Raw genomic sequence first — 18,820 nt, 5'->3', positions numbered from 1 at the left:
TTAACCCCTTGAAGGGACTAGCGGAAGCTTAACCCTCCTCCCACGATTCAGTACAGTTCTCCCAGCGCTGAGCAACTCCGACGCCAATCGGTCCCAGCTGGCCAATGGACAGACACCGCCAAATTGACGTCACAGAAAACGACACCAGGTTAGGGGAGAACTATTGGCACAATGGGAGGCTCCGCCCCCGACGGCGGACTCATTGTCTGAGGGGAGGGTTCTGTGGCTTCCAGGATGGCCGGAAGAGATAATCCCGGAGGCTCTCTACGGTCTCGCCGGCAGAGGCAACAGCGGCAACGCTCTGCAGCGTCATTGTGAAGGATGCGGACGTCCCAGGACCGAGGAGGGGTTTAGGGCTGGATCCCAGAACGCTCCAAGGGGCGCGGCTCCTCCTAGGAACTAACGGGAAACTCCTCGCTGAGGCATCCGGCCCACTTCGACGGTACCTATGACATCATCATCAACCAATCAAACGGCACATTCTTTGGCCCCGTGACTTCTTCGCTTCCGGGAGGTGGGGCTCCCGTGGGCTCCACCTCCCGAGCGCCAGCCCTGTCTACCTACGGAGAGCCGGCCGGTGGGTTCCAGAATCTGGGGAACCCCTTAAGGTCGGAGCTCCGCGCGGGGTGTGCAGTCTGGGTTCCACTGGGCGTGAGGGTGGAGCATCTGCTCGGTCGCTGAAGGCGGAACTCGGTTGGATGGGGACCCAGACCTCGCAGGGGCTGGACGAACGAGGCCGGGGATGAGGTTTTGGTTGCACGTTCGCCCTCCAGGTCCACAATCTAGCGAGTACAGGGCACAGAACTTTACACTAACAAAGGAGGGAGGCAGGCGGAACGCTAGGGGGAGGGGTGCTAGGGTCCCGGAGGAGGTGCCTCCGCCAATTTAGCGATCTGGGACGGCTTCCCGCTAGAGAGAATGCTTGAGAGAGCCCGAATAACCGAGAGGAAGTCCGCAGCTGCGAGGGAAGGAGGAGCGCTCATCCTAGGTCTTGGAGGCTAAGTGGTCAAATGTGCAGAGGTGTAAAGGAACCGCCTGCCGAAACAGATCAAACTCTGCTGTCTTCACCAGGGCTAGCAGTGGCTTCAGCGGATCCTCCCGTGGAGAGCAAGACCTAGACTTCTTTTTTTTTTTTTAAGATTTTATTTATTTATTTGACACAGAGAGAGAGATCACAAGTAGAGAGGGAGGCAGAGAGAGAGAGGGAGAAACAGGCTCCCTGCTGAGCAGAGAGCCCGATGTGGGGCTCCATCCCAGGACCCTGAGATCATGACCTGAGCCGAAGGTAGAGGCTTAACCCACTGAGGGTTAACCCAGGCGCCCCAAGACCTACACTTCTTAATACCCCTGACACGTGACTTCAGTGGCTATCCCTGTCGCTTCCTGCTGTTCCTCCCTCCGCTGCAGTCCTCTCTCTGGCTGCTGTACCCATGGAGGCCTCCCGCTCCCCATGTGCACTCACCTCTATCCCCCCACCCCTGTGTGGCAGCTTCTACTGCGTCCTGTAAAGACAAAAACCAACTATTTCTGAGTTTCTCCCTTCAACTCCAGACCTGCCCCTACCTCCTAGCAACATAGCAAGATCCCTGCGGTTCATCCTCTGTCTCTTCTTTTCAATTCTAAGCTAGAGTCCACCTGGGGCTCAGAAACCTGGGTTTGAGGCTGCTGTGGGATAGATGGAGAGCAGCCCAGAAGACCAGAGGGCAAAGGCTTTGCAGAAACTGCTCTCTAGGACATGTTGGCCTCTCGCATCCTGGCTTTTCCTTCTACCCTGTGTTTGCCCTCTCATTCCCCCTCAGTCAGGTACCTTGCTGGAAGAGAAAGCCAGAAGACCTGGCCAACCCATCCAGCTAATTATCCAGTAGTTCTTTGAACTCACTGAGATCTCCAATCCATCATTTCTCACCTCCCCTGTTCCTTACCTTTACCATTAGCTTTATAGAATCCCTCGTTATAACAACTCATCTGCCCTGCTTTTCTTAGACAAACATGAGCTAAAATCTAACCCCACTTAAAATAGACTAACTGTGGGACGCCTGGGTGGCTCAGTGGGTTAAGCTGCTGCCTTTGGCTCAGGTCATGATCCCAGGGCCCTGGGATCGAGTCCCACATCGGGCTCCTTGCTCGGCAGGGAGCCTGCCTCTCTCTCTGCCTCTGCCTGCCTCTCTGCCTGCTTGTGTGCTTTCTCTCTCTCTCTTTCTGACAAATAAATAAAATCTTAAAAAAATAAATAAATAAACTGTGTATTCCTCACCTCTGGAGCAGAACATTACAAGAGAAGAACATTTATTTATTTATTTATTTATTTATTTATTTATTTATTTGACAGACGGAGATCACAAGTAGGCAGAGAGGCAGGCAGAGAAAGAGGAGGAAGCAGGCTCCCCGCTGAGCAGAGAGCCCGACGTGCGGCTCTATCCCAGAACCCTGAGATCATGACCCGAGCCGAAGGCAGAGGCTTAACCCACTGAGCCACCCAGGTGCCCCGAGAAGAACATTTTACATTCATGACTACAAATCTCAATGTTATATCGGAGGGCATAGCCAGTGCTGTTAAGGCAGGAAAAATAATAAAAAGGTATGAGGATTAGAGGATTAGAAAGGAAAAAGTAAAACTTATGCACAGGTAATAGGGCTGTGTGTGTGAGAAATTTGAAAGAACCTATAGATAAGTTATTAAAGTAAGTTATTAGAGTAAGCTTAGAAAAGTTCTTGAGGGGCGCCTGGGTGGCTCAGTGGGTTAAAGCCTCTGCCTTCGGCTCAGGTCCTGATGCCAGGGTCCTGGGATCGAGCCCCACATCAGGCTCTCTGCTCAGCGGGGAGCCTGCTTCCACCTCTCTCTCTCTGCCTGACTCTCAGCCTACTTGTGATCTCTGTCTGTCAAATAAATAAATAAAATCTTAAAAAAAAAAAAAGAAAGAAAAGTTCCTGAACACAAGATCAATATATAAAAATCAGTTGCAGGGCACCTGGCTGGCTCAGTTGGTGGAGCGTGAAACTCTTGGTCTTGGGGTTGTGAGTTTGAGCCCCACACTGAGTGTAGAGATTACCTAAAAATAAAATCTTTAGGGCACCTGGGTGGCTCAGTGGGTTGAGACTCTGCTTTGGGCTCAAGTCATGATCTCAGGGTCCTGAGATTGAGCCCCACATCAGGCTTTCTGCTCAGCAAGGAGCCTGCTTTCCCCTCTCTCTCTGCCTGCCTCTCTCCCTACTTGTGATCTCTCTCTCTCTCTCTCAAATAAATAATCTTTTTAAAAATCTTTAATATAAATAAAAATGAAAATCAGTTGTAATTTCTATATATCAGCAACAGAAAATAAAAATTTTAAAAATATGCCATTTACAAGAGCATCAAGTAACAAAATGCCAGGAATAAAGCTAATGAAAGTTATGCAATGACTCTTTTACACACACACACACACACACACACACACACACCCTCACACACATTACTGAAAGAAATAAAGACATAAATGGAGTGAAGAGCTGTGTTCAAAGATTGGAAGATTCTATATTGTAAAGATGCCATTTCTTCTAAAATTGACATTGACATGGATTTAATGCAACTCCAATAAAATCCGGTAAGTGTGTGTGTGTGTGTGTGTGTGTGTAGACTGATAAACTAGGTTCTAAAATGAGGGCCAGGAATACCCAAGACAGTCTTGAAAACCAAAGGAGGACACCTTCCTCTACTGGGAATCTACAGAAAGCAAGACTATGGTCCCAGAGCAGGAACAGACTGCTAGAACATAATTCAGAAGATGGGCCTAAAGATTTGTGGAGACTTGAATTTTGACGAGGGTGGCTCTTAAGAGTCAACATGAAGGGAAAAAATGGATCTTTCAAAAAATGGCGCTGGCTCAGTTGGATATCCATGTAGAAGAAGTTAAATGAGAACCCTACTTCATACTACCACATACTCAATTCCAGATAGATTTGACAGTTAAATATGAAAGGAAAGAGAACACAGCTTTTAGAAGACAACACAGAAGAGCTTCTTCATACTTTAAGCAAAGATTTATTAACAAGATACAAAATGCACTAACCAGAAAGAAATTCCTGGAAAAACTTACAACTCTTACAACTAAGAACATCTTTTCACCAAAAGACAACATTGAGGATGGGAGCAGATATTGCAAGATAGACAACCCAAGGACTCCTATGCCACAGACATACCACAAATCAACGAAAGAGAGACAACCCAGCCAATGAACGGGCAAGAGATTTGAACGGGTTCACAAATGATCCAAATAGCCAGTAAACTAGTGAAAAGGTGTTCAATCTCTTTAGCCATCAGGGAAATGCAAGTTTAAAAGCAAATACTATGATGGAGTACTGGAATGACTTAAAAAAAAAAAAAAGAAAAGAAAAGGTTGACAATACCGTTTTGGGAATGAGACGGAGGAGCTGGAAATCAGCATGACTGGAGGGGGGCATACATTGGTACAGCTACTTTGCAAAACTATTTGGAGTGTGGGCTTTTGAGCCTGCAGTTCCACTCATGAGAATATACCCCCAAGATAATGCACATGTGCAAAAGACAACGGGGGTAACAATGTTCCTGATGGCACTATTCGTAATAGGTAAGAACTGGAAACTAAGAGATCATCAGCAGTGAGTAACGGAGGATACATCCCACACAACTTTGGGGGTGAACACACTGCAACCACATACTAGGACACAGACAAATCTCAGAAACTTAGTGGTGAATGAAGAAGCCAGACTAAGAGTTTATACTGTATGGCTTCATTTATGTCAAGTTCAAATACAGGCGAAACTTACCTGTAATTCCCTCCAGGGAGGATGCGTGTGTCAGTGAGGGAGAGGGGGCACACACCAGTGGGCTTTGGGGACTGGTGATATTCTACTTCTTGACTCGGGTGGTGGTTGTACTAGCATTCTCTCTTAATTCATTCAGCTGTACTCTCTGTATACTGCACTTTTCGTGATTATGTTATTTTTCCATAAAAACAAGAAAAAAAGGAGCGCCTGGGTGGCTCAGTGGGTTAAAGCCTCTGCTTTCGGCTCAGGTCATGATCTCAGGTTCCTGGGATCAAGCCCCAAATAGGGCTCTCTGCTCAGCAGTGAGACTGCTTCCCCATCTCTCTCTGCCTACTTGTGATCTCTGTCAAGTAAATAAATAAAATCTTTAAAAAGAGAGAGAGAGAGAAAGGTTTTCACCTGTTTGGAGTGTCTGTACCTTTCGGGGACCGAGCAGGCATGTGATTTCACCCAACGCCTTATCCTGGAGTTGCCTGATGCATGGGTAGCCTGTGGTCCATGGGGTTCATCCCACAGGCAAGGTGCCAGCACCTCTGTGTACCCACTTCTGCCCGAGAGCTCAGCCCAAACTCCCATCCCTCAGTGCCCCTCACAATCTCCTTTGAGTTTTTCTTCTCGGCCCCATCCACCAAATACTCCCATTTGAGTGGCTTAGTTGTTTCTCTCTGCCCTCCTCACCACATCCCATGTTTACCATCCTTCCAAGCAGCCAAAGAAAGCGCAACTCGATTCTTGGAGAAACTTCCCTCGCTGAGGAATTCTGTGGCTAACCATCATTTCCCCTTATGGTTGTAATTTTGTGTCTGGAGAGCACCATCAAGGTGTGTGCTGAGGGGGTCGCAGAGCTCTGGATCCTCTCCGAGCATGTTTGCTGCCAGAGGCCGGTATTTAACACTGTCAACGGGGGCTCTTGTGTGACACACACACACACACACACACACACACACACACACACACCAGGATCCCCCCACCCCCCACCCCGGGGTTATACTTTGCTCATAACAGCTGGCAGTACGGGGACAGAGGGTGCAGCACAGCCCTGCCCTTCCAAAGTCAGTGTGTGCATCACGATAGGGGACAGAGCAAAGCATGGCTGCTGTCGCACGTTCCTGCATCAGTTTCCTGGGACACCTGTGCTTTTCACGGAATTACATTTTCTCGGAAGGAGCACCATCATTCTCTGCTTTCAGCTCTCCAGTGATTGGAAGGCCATGGACTCCGGATGTGAAAGGCAAGGCAGAAGGCCCCCAAGGGTGAAGAGGAGTGAACAGGTTGTGCCCCACAGTTCCACTGGGGGGCACTGTCAGCCCCTCTTCTGGTCTAGCAGGGGAGTTGAGGTGCTTAACCGACAGTCAAGAGTTAAGGTCAGACATCCCCCATCAGCCTCCTGAGCTTTACTTCCGTTGAGTTCACTGTCACATGTTCCTGCCTCAGATTCCCAAGGACCTGTGTCCAGGGGACCCCACCCCTTGCCCTGGTCTTTTTGGTGTTTCTTGCTGGATTACAGTCCTATTGGGAAAATAATGGAACAGCCCTTGGCCTTCAGCATTCCAGCGAGGAAGGAAAAGTGACTGGAAGTCACGGTATCAATAATTCAGGATATGTGGGAGTGTCGGATGAGGGTCGTCCTGGGTGAAAAACGGAGGGAACTAATGAAAACCACTTCTGACTGAGGATTCCTGACCCTCCCCCATTTGTGGCCAGAGCCTTCATTAACTTGGGAGCCCACAAGGAAAATGAAGCTTTCGCCAGATGGTCCCCAACTGTCTGCCAACAGTAATGCCAACTCAACCCCACTCCTGCTGAGGTAACTCTTTTTGCCCCCACTGTTAGGATGGAACCTCTGAGGCTGCAAAATGAGGGATCTTGTTGGACCCACGACAGGCGAGCAAGGGAACAGAGCCAGGCAGGGCCTGCATGTGCTGGGAGGCTGTGGTGGGGCCCGCTTCATCTGAACAGCTACAAGGGATAGGGTTTCACCAGGGGAGAAGTGAGGTCTTCGAGGGCAGTCACCCGCAAACAGGCCGCGGGGCACTCATTGGCTTAGCTGTGGCCCGGGAGAAATGGGAACTTGGGGAGAGAGGCTGAACAGGGATCAAGGGACCTTGATGGACAGGCTTGTTAGGGACCATCCGCTCCCCACGCTGGAGAGTTCAGGGCAAGCAAGTGACAAGGTCCTGAGGCCCCAGCGTCCCCGGCCCATCCTGTCCCACCTCAACCCAGGATCATGCGGGGTTGCTGAGCACACAGCCTGTTTCCAGATGCCTGTGATTTATTTCCGAAGGTGAGCTGCAGCACACGGGAAAATACACATGGCTTTTCAGTCTGTTTTTACAGAGAAAATAGACTCTCATTGGCTTTCTCAGTGCCATCACGCTCTTCTGCGGAGCTCCAGAAGAGATGGCCCATCTCTAAGATTCTGTGCTCAAAGCAGCAGCTTGGCCAAGACCTCTGGGGTGGGAGCAAGGGAAAGCGACCCCCACGGGGAGGGGGGAGCATATGAGCAGCACTCACTGTGAAGCTAAGGCAAAGAACAGAGCTGGCGGAAGGCGCCTCCCCTTACCCTAAGGACATGGCTTGCTGAGGCCCAGGACCCAGACTAGGCAGGGCAGGGATGGGGACTCTGGGCCAGCCTGGGGCAGCAGCAGGACTCTGAGTGTGCATCTGTGTTGAGGGGAGGGGGCATGCTGAAGAGGCAGCCTACCAGGAGATGGAGGGGCTTCAGCTCACACAGGCCCTCTGCCCCAGCAGAGCTCCCAGAGCGTGGTCCCCAATCCCGCACTTGGCCCCTCTCATTGGCTCTCCTTCAGGTTGGGCGGGGGCCCTGCTTAGACCTTAGACCCTTCCACCGCCACCTGCCCCACGCTGTCTGTGCAAAACATTTTGAGGGCCACGCCTCCGTGTCCCCTGCACCCTGCCCAGGGCTGCAGGGAAGGGAGGGAAGGAAGGCGCTAGCTGGGGTCCTCGCCCAGCACGGGGAACTCCTTGCACATCTCTCGGACAATCATGCGGTCCATCTGGCCCTGGGGCGAGGCTTCCTCTTCTGTCAGGATGCGCCGCAGGGTGGCCTGCAGGTCAGGGAGCCGGTGGCGGTGCTGCAGGTAGGGCGTGGAGCGGATCACCGCGTGCATCAAGGACAGGTACTCCACGCGCAGCTGCAGGAAAAGCGGCTGAGCTCAGAGACCCAGGGGAGGCACTGCCACCGCCCCCGGACAGGAAGAGGCCACCACGTGGGCCCCTAGGGCCATGGACCAGCTCACAGCACTGAAGGTCAAGGCCGTAGCCCCAGCACCCACCCCATGCCTGGCCCAGAACTGGCCCTCAAGAGCCACCAAGCAAGTGAATGGATGGACCGTCCCAGACACAGGCAGTCCCAGGACGGGGCCAGCCCACGGGAGTCCCGGCTTGGAGAGGCGGCAAGGGCAAAACGGCCAGCTCCTGCCCATCTTTACTGTGCGGTCAGAGGCCCCCTGCTGCTCACTTCCCCCTCTCACTCCGAAGATCTCACTCACACCCACAGCTTCAGATACTGACCGATGCTCACACCTCTGGCCGAGACCCATCCAGTAAGCTCCAGGTGAGAACATCCACTGCCCACTTCTCGTCTCCCGCAGCCCGCAGAGAGACCCCTGTTGCACACGTCCACCGTCACACTCACGACCTTCCCCGTCTTCCCCAAACAGCAGGCTTGCTCGTGTTTTTTTTTTTTTTTTTTTTTAACTTGCTCATGTTTTTTCTTACTAAAGAGCACACCTGTCCACCTAAACGCACAGGCCAGAAACACAGGTGTCCTCTCTGATAAGCCACCCCTACCTTTAACAGCCCCTCCAGTCTGACAGCCCAGCTGCTACTCCTCCTCACTGAGACACCCAATCCACTGACCCTCTAAGCACTGACCTGTGCTTAGAGGAGTCACTTCTTCAGGCAGCGTCACCCCGTGCCCCCCAAGCCTGGTCAGACCGCAGCACCTGCAAATCCGCTCCCAGTGTCTAAGCAGTGGACAGCCCCAAGGCCCTGCACAGGCCCTGCACAGGCCCAAACCTTCTTCCCTGCCATAAAGCTCACACGGACGTGCAGCACGGCCCTGCACTCCGGGCTCTTTCCTCTGCTACATTCACGCACCCTTAAGAACAACTGCCCACCTTCTTCTCCCAGTTCTCCGGATCTAAAGTGCCTACACAGCCAGCCTTGTGCTCCATGGAGAAAACAAGCGATCTTTCAAAAAGCTCTTGTCCTCCCCTCCCAGCACCCACATCTCACTTGTCCCCGCCAGAATGAACTGCCCTGGCTCCCACTGGGGGATGGGGGGGCATCCCAACACAGGCCTGGGCCGTCTCCCATTGCCTGGTCTACTTGGTTCCTGCACTGGCCCACACTCCTGAACACACCAGCCATTTCTTGATGCTTACTGGATCATTCCCTCTGGCCCAGAAACCTGCACCATCATCTTCTGCCTTTAAAACGCTTCTTGAGGGGCACCTGGGTGGCTCAGTGGGTTAAAGCCTCTGCCTTCAGCTCAGGTCGTGATCCCAGGGTCCTGGGATCGAGCCCCACGTCGGGCTCTCTGCTCAGCGGGGAGCCTGCTTCCTCCTCTCTCTCTGCCTGCCTCTCTGCCTACTTGTGATCTCTGTCAAATAAATAAATAAAATCTTTAAAAAAATAAATAAATAAAAAAAAATAAATAAATAAAACGCTTCTTGACCGGGGCGCCTGGGTAGCTTAGTTGGTTAAGCAAGTGCCTTCAGCTCAGGTCCTGATCCCGGAGTCCCGGGATCGAGTCCCACATTGGGCTCCCTGCTCAGCGGGGAGTCTGCTTCTCCCTCTGACCTCTTCCCTCTCATGCTCTCTTTCATTCTCTCTCTCTCTCTCAAATAAATAAATAATTTAAAAAAAAAAGAAACAGGGACGCCTGGGTGGCTCAGTTGGTTGGACGACTGCCTTCGGCTCAGGGCATGATCCTGGGAGTCCCGGGATCGAGTCCCGCATCGGGCTCCCAGCTCCATGGGGAGTCTGCTTCTCTCTCTGACCTTCTCCTTGCTCATGCTCTCTCTCACTGCCTCTCTCTCAAATTAAAAAAAAAAAAAAAAAAAAAGAAACAAAGCACTTCCTAACCCATCTCCCTCCAGCGGCCCTCTGCTCTTCTGCTCCCTTCATAGACAAACTCCCAGGAGTTGTCTCCACTTCCAGCTTCCAATGTCCACCCCCCACTTCCCTCCAACTTCAAATTCTCTCTTACATGTTCCATTCGGACCCTCTTCCCTCCACTCTGCTGGTACTGCTTGTCAACCACCTCTGGCCTCTGGGGGGCAATTCCAACAGCAATCACACTTTGGTTGCCTAACAGAAGTCCACGGCAGGCCTGGCACTCACCTCTGATTCACAAACCTGACCTCGTCCCCCACGGCCATGGCCTCTCACCGCCCACGCAGGCCGCCCTGACAGCCGTGGCTGCTTCCTTGCAAGCTTCCCACCAACCCTGAGCTCTCAGTCTACAAGACGTGTGGGGTGTCGGTAAGGTCACATCCCTTCCTCTGAGATCATGAGCTCCTGCCACAGCCTCTGAGGCCTTGTGGAAATGCCCCCTCCTCCTGCCTGACCCCCTGGTTTCCTCCACCCCAGCTCTGTCCGGGCAGCCTGGCCCACATCCGCTCACCGGGGCTCCTTTGGGTCTGGGCACACCCGCCATGGCTCCAGAGTGGCCCCCACACTGACCTGGCTCCAGCTGCACCCCATCCCCCATCTCCGTTCCGTGGCCTGTCCCTCGCTTCATTCCGTTTTAGCCTCTACACAGCTCCCACCCCTGCCGCAGCCACCTCCGGGCACCTTGTCTCCAGGTGACAGGTCCGCGATGTGGCGCACGGTGATGTCGATGAGCGCCATCATGTCCGTGTGGTAGAAGATGGAAGCCGTGGCGGGGCTGGCGAACACGTCCTGCAGGAACTTGAGGATGGAGTGTGGCGGCTGCGGCTCGTGTTTGAAGATGCGCACGGGGTCATCTAGGAGGCAGGGGGAGAAGGGCTCAGGATGGTCGTTGCGGGGGGTGAGGGGGGCAGCCCAGGGCACCGCAGGGAGTGACAGCGGTCACGGAGGCAAATGACAGGGCAGTGGTGCCGCACCGATTCCCCGGCCCTCACCCCCTCTGTTCAGCAGCAACAGTAGCTTCTCGGAGAAGATCTTGACGTTGGAGTGTTTGCTCAGGGCGGTCATGATGACGTTCTGGTCCGGGGCTGAGGAAGGACATGGGTATAGACCAGCACGGGCACCAAGCACCAAGAGGGGAGAGCCCCCTCCCGCCGGCCACCACCCGCCCTCCCGTTCCCGATGCCGGCCTCCACCCCCAACCTGGCAGGTGCAAGTTGAGAGCCAGAAGCAAGTTCATGCAGAGATCCGGCAGCTGCTCGGTGGTGTCCAGGGGCAGCCCGTCCTCCACGATGCTCAGCAGGAACTGGGCGAAGGGCGTGCCCAAGTGCTCTGGGGGAGAGGCGCACACAATCTGAGCCCCCCCGTACCCGCCCCCTGGGTTCCTGTCAGCCCAGGGCAGGGGGTCCCCAGACCCTCAGGCTCCCAGGAGTGGGGGAGCTGCCCGCTTACCGTAGTGTGCGTAGGGCACTGCCTCCCCCATGGAGAACACCATGGCCAGGATGAGGGCGGAGTAGCAGAGCTTCTGGTGATCTGGAGGGCAAGGCAGGTGGTGAGAGCCCCTCGGGCTGGTGGGGACCCCCCACGGGGCAGGCGGCTCCCCCTCGTCTCACCCTGCGTGTCAGTCTGCATGTCGCGCGCCAGCTCCACAGGCAGCACAGACGACACGAGTGTGGAGATGATGGCCGCATCCAGGCCACACATGGCGCCGAAGCACTTGAGGAGCAGCAGCCGCAGGGACGCCCGGTGCTCCTGGCGGGAGACCCCGTGCGCTCAGTGCCTGGAAGCCCCACGCCTGCCCGGCGCCTCCACGCCCCGCCCCCATGCCTCGCACACACCATTTGGTAGTAGGCCACCAGGGCCAGAACAGACTCGAACTCATTTCTCTTGCACATTTTCTTGCAAACTTCAGGGTCGGCGTCAGTCTAGGGGAAGGAGGAAGTGCGACAGACTCAGCGGGAACCACGCAGCCACACGAGAGGGAGCGGAGTACACGCAGGGGAGACTCCTGAGCCCTGGGGGGAGGACACCCGTGGGCCCCCACCCCGCACCAGGATGTGCAGCAGCTCCTCCAGGTAGCAGCGGATGACTCCCTCGTCCTCGTACAGGGCCCAGCTGCGCTGCTGGGCATCGTCCTTCCGGCGAGCCAGGTCTGCAAAGATCACCTCCAGCCGCTGCTGGTCATGGCAGACCTGCCCTGAAGGCAGGGCAGTGCTCAGGTCCTGGGTTGGGGAGAGAAGGAGGCAGGATTCAGCACATTCCTGGCCCATCCCCATCTCCAGGAAGCCCCCAAAGCTGGGAAATCGACCCAGATCCTGAGGATGTCGCAGGCATGAGCTCCAGGCCAACATCAGGCAAGTGTCCCCCGCCTCACCTCTCAAGAGCTGCCCCTGGTTCGTGTCCTTCCAAAGCCTGGGAGGGGACCAGCCCCTGGTTCTCTTTCGTCCTTCCCCCTGCCCCGCCTCGAGCTCCCACTAAACACCTGCTCCCATGACCCACACCTCAACAAGGAAACTCCCAAGGGCAGCACCCCAGTCCCATACCCCCTCTGCAAGTACCTCCATCGCCCCCAGTCTTGATAACCTGCTGGGACCAGATTCTGCACGAGACACACGTGCGGGGTGCCCTCCAACAACCCGCCTCTCATCCCAGCCCTGCGTAAACATCTTCGTGTGGGAGGCTCCCGACTCTGCCACTGCCTGAATGTGACTGAGATGCCGCACAACACGCCACCAGGCCTTGTCATCTCCCCACCTTCTGTCTCCCAGTGCTTCCTGTTTGACAAGCACCGGCTGTACCTAGCACAGACGACCCTGCTGACCTGCTGCTCCACCCCTGCCCCTGCCCATGGCTGCTGGATCCTGGGGCTCTAAGGAAGGGACCTTGGGCCCATCTGGTCCCCATACAGAGATGGTTCGCTACGCTCCAATCCTGCTTCCTGATCAGTGCCCCAACCCTGGCAAAGGCTCCCACCGGCCCCACAACACCCACGCACCTGACTCACACCTGCGTCAGCACCAAGGCCTCCACCACAGCTCTCGAAGCACCCACTCCTCCCCATTGCCAAGGCCAGCAAGGCACTCCCCTCTCCCATGCCCTCTGTCCACTCTCCCCCTGCAGCCAGAGAAGACTCTGGGCCACTCACATCTGGCCTCATCCGTCACCTGCTCCAAATCGCACCTTCTCCCACACCGCCTGTTCCCTTGCTCCCCATGTTACAGCCATGCTGGCCTTGTTTCGCTTCTGCCTGCGAGCCAAGTGTGGTCCTGCCTCATGGCCCTTGTCCAGGCTGAGCCTCTGCCCGGAATGCTCTCCCTCCCTTTCTCCCTTTCCCCTCCAGGGACCAGTTCAAAGGTCACCAGCACCTGGCACAATGAAGGCCGAGCCAGAGCTCAGCCATGCCCGTCAAGTCGAGGGTGGATGCAAGGGTGAGGGCAGGGATGGGGCGGGGGAGGCAGGGTGGCCCGAGGACGGGGAGGCCCTGGGCCCAGCCAGCCACCCTCACCTTGCCCTCTACCAGCGAGAGGAGGACCTGCTCCATGACTGGCGAGCTGGCTGGTACGGAGGCCTGGATGTGACCCACCACGACGCCAATGGCCACGCGGCAGAGCTCGTGGCTCAGGCCGGTGTTTCTCCGCACGAGCTCCATCAGCTCTGCCCCGATGGTCCTGGGCACAGCAGGCTCAGCCACCGCCTTCTCGTCAGTGGTCCCCAGGCTCAGGGCACCCAGGGCCTCCAGTTCATCGGGGGCTGAAGCTGTATCAACTGCCACCTCCTCTGTAGGGGGCTCGGGGGCTGGCGCCTTGGAGGGAGGGGGCTGCGCTTGGGACACAGTGGTATGGGTGCCTCGGCGCGGCACAGGCGGGGGCGTGGGAGAGCAGCTGGGGCCCAGCTCCGACGAGCTAGAGCCGGTACAGAGCGTGTCAAGGGAGGTGCTGCTGACTGAGGAGCCGCTGGACACAGAGCTGCCCCCGGAGGGCGCGGTGTTGCGGCCGCCTGTGGGCAGAGAGCGGATGCTGTGCTGGGACAGCCCCCCTGGGTCCCTTACCCCTCCAGGCCCTGAGCCCCAGCCTTCCCAGCACAGGGCCTGGTTTCTCTGCCAGACCCACCCCGCTGAGCCCAGAACCCCTAACTTTCTGACACAAGCAGACGGCCGTTCCGAGCACAGGGTGCCCACCCCCACCAACGGCCCCAGCCCTGTCTTCTCACCACTTCCTGGGGCCATCAGGGCCTCCCTGTCTCGGCGCTTCACGGGTGGGGGTGGCGTGGTGGGAGCTGCTCGGCGAGGCTGTGGTGGGATCTGGGAGGACAGAAGCGGAATCTGGGAGGGCAGGCTGCTAACTCGGGTACTGGCCTGGTGGGGGCCCTGGGCTCTTGGCATGGGCTGGGCTACGGCTCTGCATCCCGGACCCGAGTGGACTCTTGGAGCCTCTGGACCCAGACTGAAGCTCCGCCCACCTCCCTTCCCCAGGGTTCCCTCACCGCATACCTGGTAGAGGCCTCCGTCTGCCCCGAGATACTCGGAGCTGGGCAGGCTGTGCTGCCGTTCGAACCCAGCTCGACACATCCCGTTGGGCTGCCTGGCGGCAGCAGCATCCAAATGGTGGTCACTGGTGGATGGGGTCATAGCCGAGGGACTGGAGGCAGAGGGGCCTCTGCGGGACAGGGTCTCTTTCCGGTGGTAGATCAGCTTCCTGGTGGAGGGGCAGGGAAATCACTGGGCGAGTGACCTTAAAACTCCCCAAGTTCTCACATGCTCCCTGTGGGATACAGCGGGGGCCCCTCCCAGCCCAGGCTGCTCCGACCTCCCTCCTGCTCCACCCCACTCCACCTTCCAGACATCCCCAGCACTCACTGAAGGACCCCCACCCTACCGTGCTGGGGGTGGGGGCGGCAGGGAGGTGGAGGGGGTCGTCCTCCTCCCCTCCCCCCACACTCACTGAAGGACTCCGCGCTGCTCCAGGCTGTACTTGCCACCATCCCGCATGGCTGCATTGTGCACGGCCTCAATGGCCCGGTCAATCGCTTGGAGGACATCCTGCTCCAGGCCCTGGGTGGGAGCAAGGGTGAGCAGTTAGACCTGGGGACCTAGGGAGGGTGAGCCCTGACCCAGCCCAGGATGGAGCCCCATTACAGCGAAAGCCTGGAATGCTAGACAGGAGCACAGAAAGCTGAAGGAGAATATGAAGTTAAGGCTCTCAAAAACTGTGTCACTCAGGGAGCTGGGACACAGGGTGGCCCCACACTGCTGCTTTACATATGGGGGTCCCAGTCAGGCCCCACAGTGAGGCTCTCAGCTGTCTCCAAACACCAGGGGTCTAGAGCAAAAACACAGCCCAGGGACCCCCAGCTTGAGACCATGAGTACATACCTAGTCTATCCCCAGGCTTGGCTCAGAGCCCAGGCTAGCATGCCAAGCAGGGAGCCTCTAGTGTCTGGAACCCTTAACAAATCACTCTGGATCTTGCTGATCCTTCTTCAAACCAAGGTCACACTCCAGAACAGCCCTGTCCTCACAGAGCCTTCTGCAGACCCCGGGGATGAGCCTGAGGGACCAGCTGAGGATGGGTCAAAGGGATCTCCTCTTTCCATCCCTGCTTCTAGCCCTCATACCCCCTAGTTATTCCAGGAATCTTCCAGTCTTGCCCTGGGAACCAGCAGTCTGTGTTTGTGGCAAAGGATGGACATAAGAGAGGGGCCTGGCCCCTGGCCCAGATTTCCGTGCTGCCAGACCCAGCAACTCGGGGGTCTAATCTGCCCAGCCAGACTGGCAAGGTGTGAAGAATAGGGGGTGGCAGCTGTGGGACCATCCACCTCCACCCCTCCCCTGTCCATCATGGTCCATCAGGGTACATGGAGGTCTCGGAACTGAGGTGACGTCACTCAGAGCAGGGTCGGAGAAGCGTCCCTAACCGGGACGGACAGATGGATACAGAGTTCAGCAAAGCCCTCCAGGTAGCATGGGGAATACCAGAATGCAGGGAGACAGCAGACAAAAAGGGGGACAGAAAAAAGAAACACATATCCATAGAAAACAAGAAAGAGAGAGAAGGGGAGAGAGGGAGGGAGGCAGGGAGGGAGGGAGGGAGAGGGAGAAGAGGGAGAGGGAGAGACAGGCAGAGGGAGACAACGCAGAAAGAAATTGAGAGCCAGAGACGGAGAAAGGCAGAGAGTGGGAATGGCAGACACAGACAGAGTTAGGGAGACAGAGACAGGGAGATATGCAGAAAGAGACTACAAGGGGATGGGAGCCTCCCTGCCCCTGCCAAGCCCCAAGCCCCACTAGCCCTGAAAAGGATCTTCACGGGCCCTTGAAGAAGAGGCTTCCAACAAGCCCCCAACCCCAGACAGGCTGGGTCTGATACGCTCCCTCCTAAACCAGCAGCCCTAGTGTCCAGGGCCCCAGTCACGCCCCAGGCACTCCTAGATGGGAGCAAGCTGAGGGTCCAAGGCCCAGGGCCCATCCCCTCTGGCAAGACCAGATGACATCTCCAAATTTATCCTGTTATTTCTGTCCTGAACCGGGCTGGGACAGGATGTTTCCTAAAGACTAGGGACTAGGATGGGGCGGGGGTGTCTGGCACAGGCCAGGCTTGGAGGCTCCAGGCCCTCCTTTCCCCTGAGGTCAGAATAGACCAGCTGGAGACACTTACACCCCAGCCCCCACAGCAGGACTATTCTTGGGGAAACAGGAACTGGAGATGCGGCCTCCACTGGAAGGAAACAGGGCCATAGTCAGACCAGGGGAAGCCGTGAAGAGATCTCACTTCCTCACAACGGGAGAGGCCCCCACCCCAGGCTGTGGACAAGGAGGGATGGGACTTTTCAATTTCAGAGAGAATTAGTCTGAAAAGTCAGGGCCTGAGGCTTGTGATGGGGGAGGAAGGGTGTCAGGGAGAGTATTGCCAGGGAGTGCCAACAGGGGCTGAGATCTTTGGTTCCAAGAGGGTTGGGGGTGGTCTGAAGAAGAGCTTAGGGGGTGGTTGAATACGGGAGAGCAAAAGCCACAGAGGTTTGGCGGGTCATCCAGGGGCTTCAGAGGTCAGTGGAGGAGTGAGGACATAGAGGGTGGTTGAGGAAACAGGTGGTGTCCAGGGTGGCCCGGGTCTCCGTGGTGGAGGCAGTGGCTCCAGCTGGGGGTCTGAGGGTGGGAGGCAAGAGTGTGCAACCCGGCGGATCCAGGGAAAGGACTGATTATGGGTCTGAGGTTTCAGTGATCCGAGGAACTGATCAGAATTCGGCGGTAGAGGAATCTCAGGACTGTGTCTTGAATTCTACTCAGATGGAGCTTCAGATATTGGGTCTCAATGGGTCTGGGATCCCAAGGAGTCTCAGTCCCAGAGTTAGGCTTGCCAGTCTGGAGTCCAGAGTTGGCTGTCAAGGGCCTGGTCTTTTGTGGGGGTGCGGGCTCTTGGGGTCCCAGTCTTCGTGAGTCTGGGGTCTCAGGGTCAGGTGCTCAAACTCCCTATCTGCGGGAGGTCCCGGCGGGGCTGGGGCTCCGGGGTGGGTACCGAGAGCCTGTGATGGGGCCCAGTCGGGGGACCGCGGAGGCCGGGCCGGGGAGGGGAATACTTACCTGCAGGCGGCGCAGGTAGGCGGGCGGCACGTAGCCGGTCTCGCCACTGCGCGCCCGCGCCGCCAGCCACCAGTGCGCGCTGCTGCGCTCCAACACCAGGAAGGTCTCCCCCGCGGCGAACGCCAGCGCGTTGGGCTCCGCCGAGCGGAACGCGTAGAGCGCACGATACATGGGGCCGGGCCGGGCCGCGCCGGGGCAGTGGAGGCGGCGGGGGCTGCGGAACCAGGACGCCAGGCCCGGAGCGCCGCGATCGCCCCGCCCCGGCCCGTGACACACGACGCGTGCGCGCACCCGCCGGCCCGCCGCAGCCCCGCCTCGGGAGGGGGGTGGCCCCCCCTCCGATTGCGGCGCCCCCTGGCGGCTCCAAGCGGCGCGGCCGGGCGCGGCTCGAGTTAGCCTCCGGTCGGGTCCGGACCCCTAAGACTCTGAGCCTCTGAGCCCCCGCTCGGTACCCGCCCGGTGAACCCCATCCCAGCTTCTCCCGCCTGGTCCTCCACTCAAGCCCGGGTGCTGCGATCCGTTCGACCTCCGGAAGGAGCGCTCAGCCCGCAGCCCAACGGCAGAGCGTGCGTCCTGCGCTCTAGTCCCGAGCGTCGCCGCCGCGCGGGGAGAGTGGGTCCTGACCTACTAACGGTAGCATAGTCCCATCGTTGCGTCTCGCTGATCCAACACTTGGGAGGCGCCCGCGGGGGCCGGTCTTCTGGGTGTCTACAGCCGCGTGAACCCTCTCCACCGAGTCCCTACTGCCAGCCGCACGCACCACGCACCGAAACCAGGTTGGCCATTCCCCAGTCCAAAGTCCTCCAGCCCTCGCAGCTCACCCACCTCCTCTCTTCACTCGCTTCTCTCCACTCCTCTAATACAGGTCTTTGCATACGGTTTCCTCCCTTGGGGCTCACTCCCCCCACCATCCCAACAGCATAAGGTCATTATGCTCCCAGTCGCTGTCACGTTGCTCTATTATCTTTATAGGACCTACAACTCCGAATTATCTTATTTCTGAGCAGACAGGAGAGCTGATGAGGGTGGTGAGGGCGGTGCTATGTGGCCTTAAGAGCTTGTTTGACCAGTCATCCCCGACCTGTCCTTGATGTCCTGAGAGACACAGGGACCCAGGGGAGAGGCCCTAAGTTTCCCTGGGGGGCCTTCTATTCCTGTCCAGGGACTGGGCCAGCCACATTCCCCACTGGAAGCCTGGGTCCAGTGCAGGGGTTGTGGGCACAAACAGGCCAGTGTATACAGTTGGTGTTTCGGGACATAGTGCACATAGGCATAGTGGGCCTTGGAGAGGAGGGGCTGGGAGTTTCAGGGAGGCATGGGACT

At 57.0% G+C, this 18,820-nt stretch overlaps 1 protein-coding gene across 1 annotated transcript; it reads right to left on the bottom strand.

The window, feature by feature from the left end:
• Positions 1–7,040: 7,040 nt before the first annotated feature.
• On the bottom strand, positions 7,041–17,782 carry NCKIPSD (NCK interacting protein with SH3 domain). The gene is made up of 13 exons (XM_047694377.1): positions 17,498–17,782; positions 14,862–14,971; positions 14,411–14,615; positions 14,131–14,221; positions 13,427–13,917; positions 11,973–12,143; positions 11,760–11,846; positions 11,535–11,673; positions 11,374–11,454; positions 11,125–11,253; positions 10,917–11,009; positions 10,606–10,778; positions 7,041–7,937 (listed from the first exon to the last, which is right to left on the bottom strand). Exons 1-13 carry the CDS (start codon positions 17,666–17,668, stop codon positions 7,734–7,736), a joined length of 2,145 nt encoding a protein of 714 aa, XP_047550333.1. The 5' UTR covers positions 17,669–17,782; the 3' UTR covers positions 7,041–7,733.
• Positions 17,783–18,820: the final 1,038 nt, after the last annotated feature.

The sequence above is a fragment of the Lutra lutra genome, chromosome 1 (genome assembly GCF_902655055.1).
Source record: "Lutra lutra chromosome 1, mLutLut1.2, whole genome shotgun sequence".
NCBI lineage: Eukaryota > Metazoa > Chordata > Mammalia > Carnivora > Mustelidae > Lutra > Lutra lutra.
The sequence above is the reverse complement of the archived record's forward strand: the minus strand, read 5'-3'. Positions and strand labels throughout refer to the sequence as shown.

What these genes read in the sequence shown, in the direction of transcription:
- NCKIPSD (XM_047694377.1), bottom strand. Translation starts at nt 17,668, where the DNA reads ATGTATCGTGCGCTCTACGCGTTCCGCTCGGCGGAGCCCAACGCGCTG. An exon ending in GAGCAGCGCGGAGTCCTTCA is followed by an intron (nt 14,616 to 14,861) that starts GTGAGTGTGGGG and finishes CCCCTCCACCAG; the next exon opens with GAAGCTGATCTACCACCGGA. An exon ending in CATGCAGACTGACACGCAGG is followed by an intron (nt 11,455 to 11,534) that starts GTGAGACGAGGG and finishes CTTGCCCTCCAG; the next exon opens with ATCACCAGAAGCTCTGCTAC.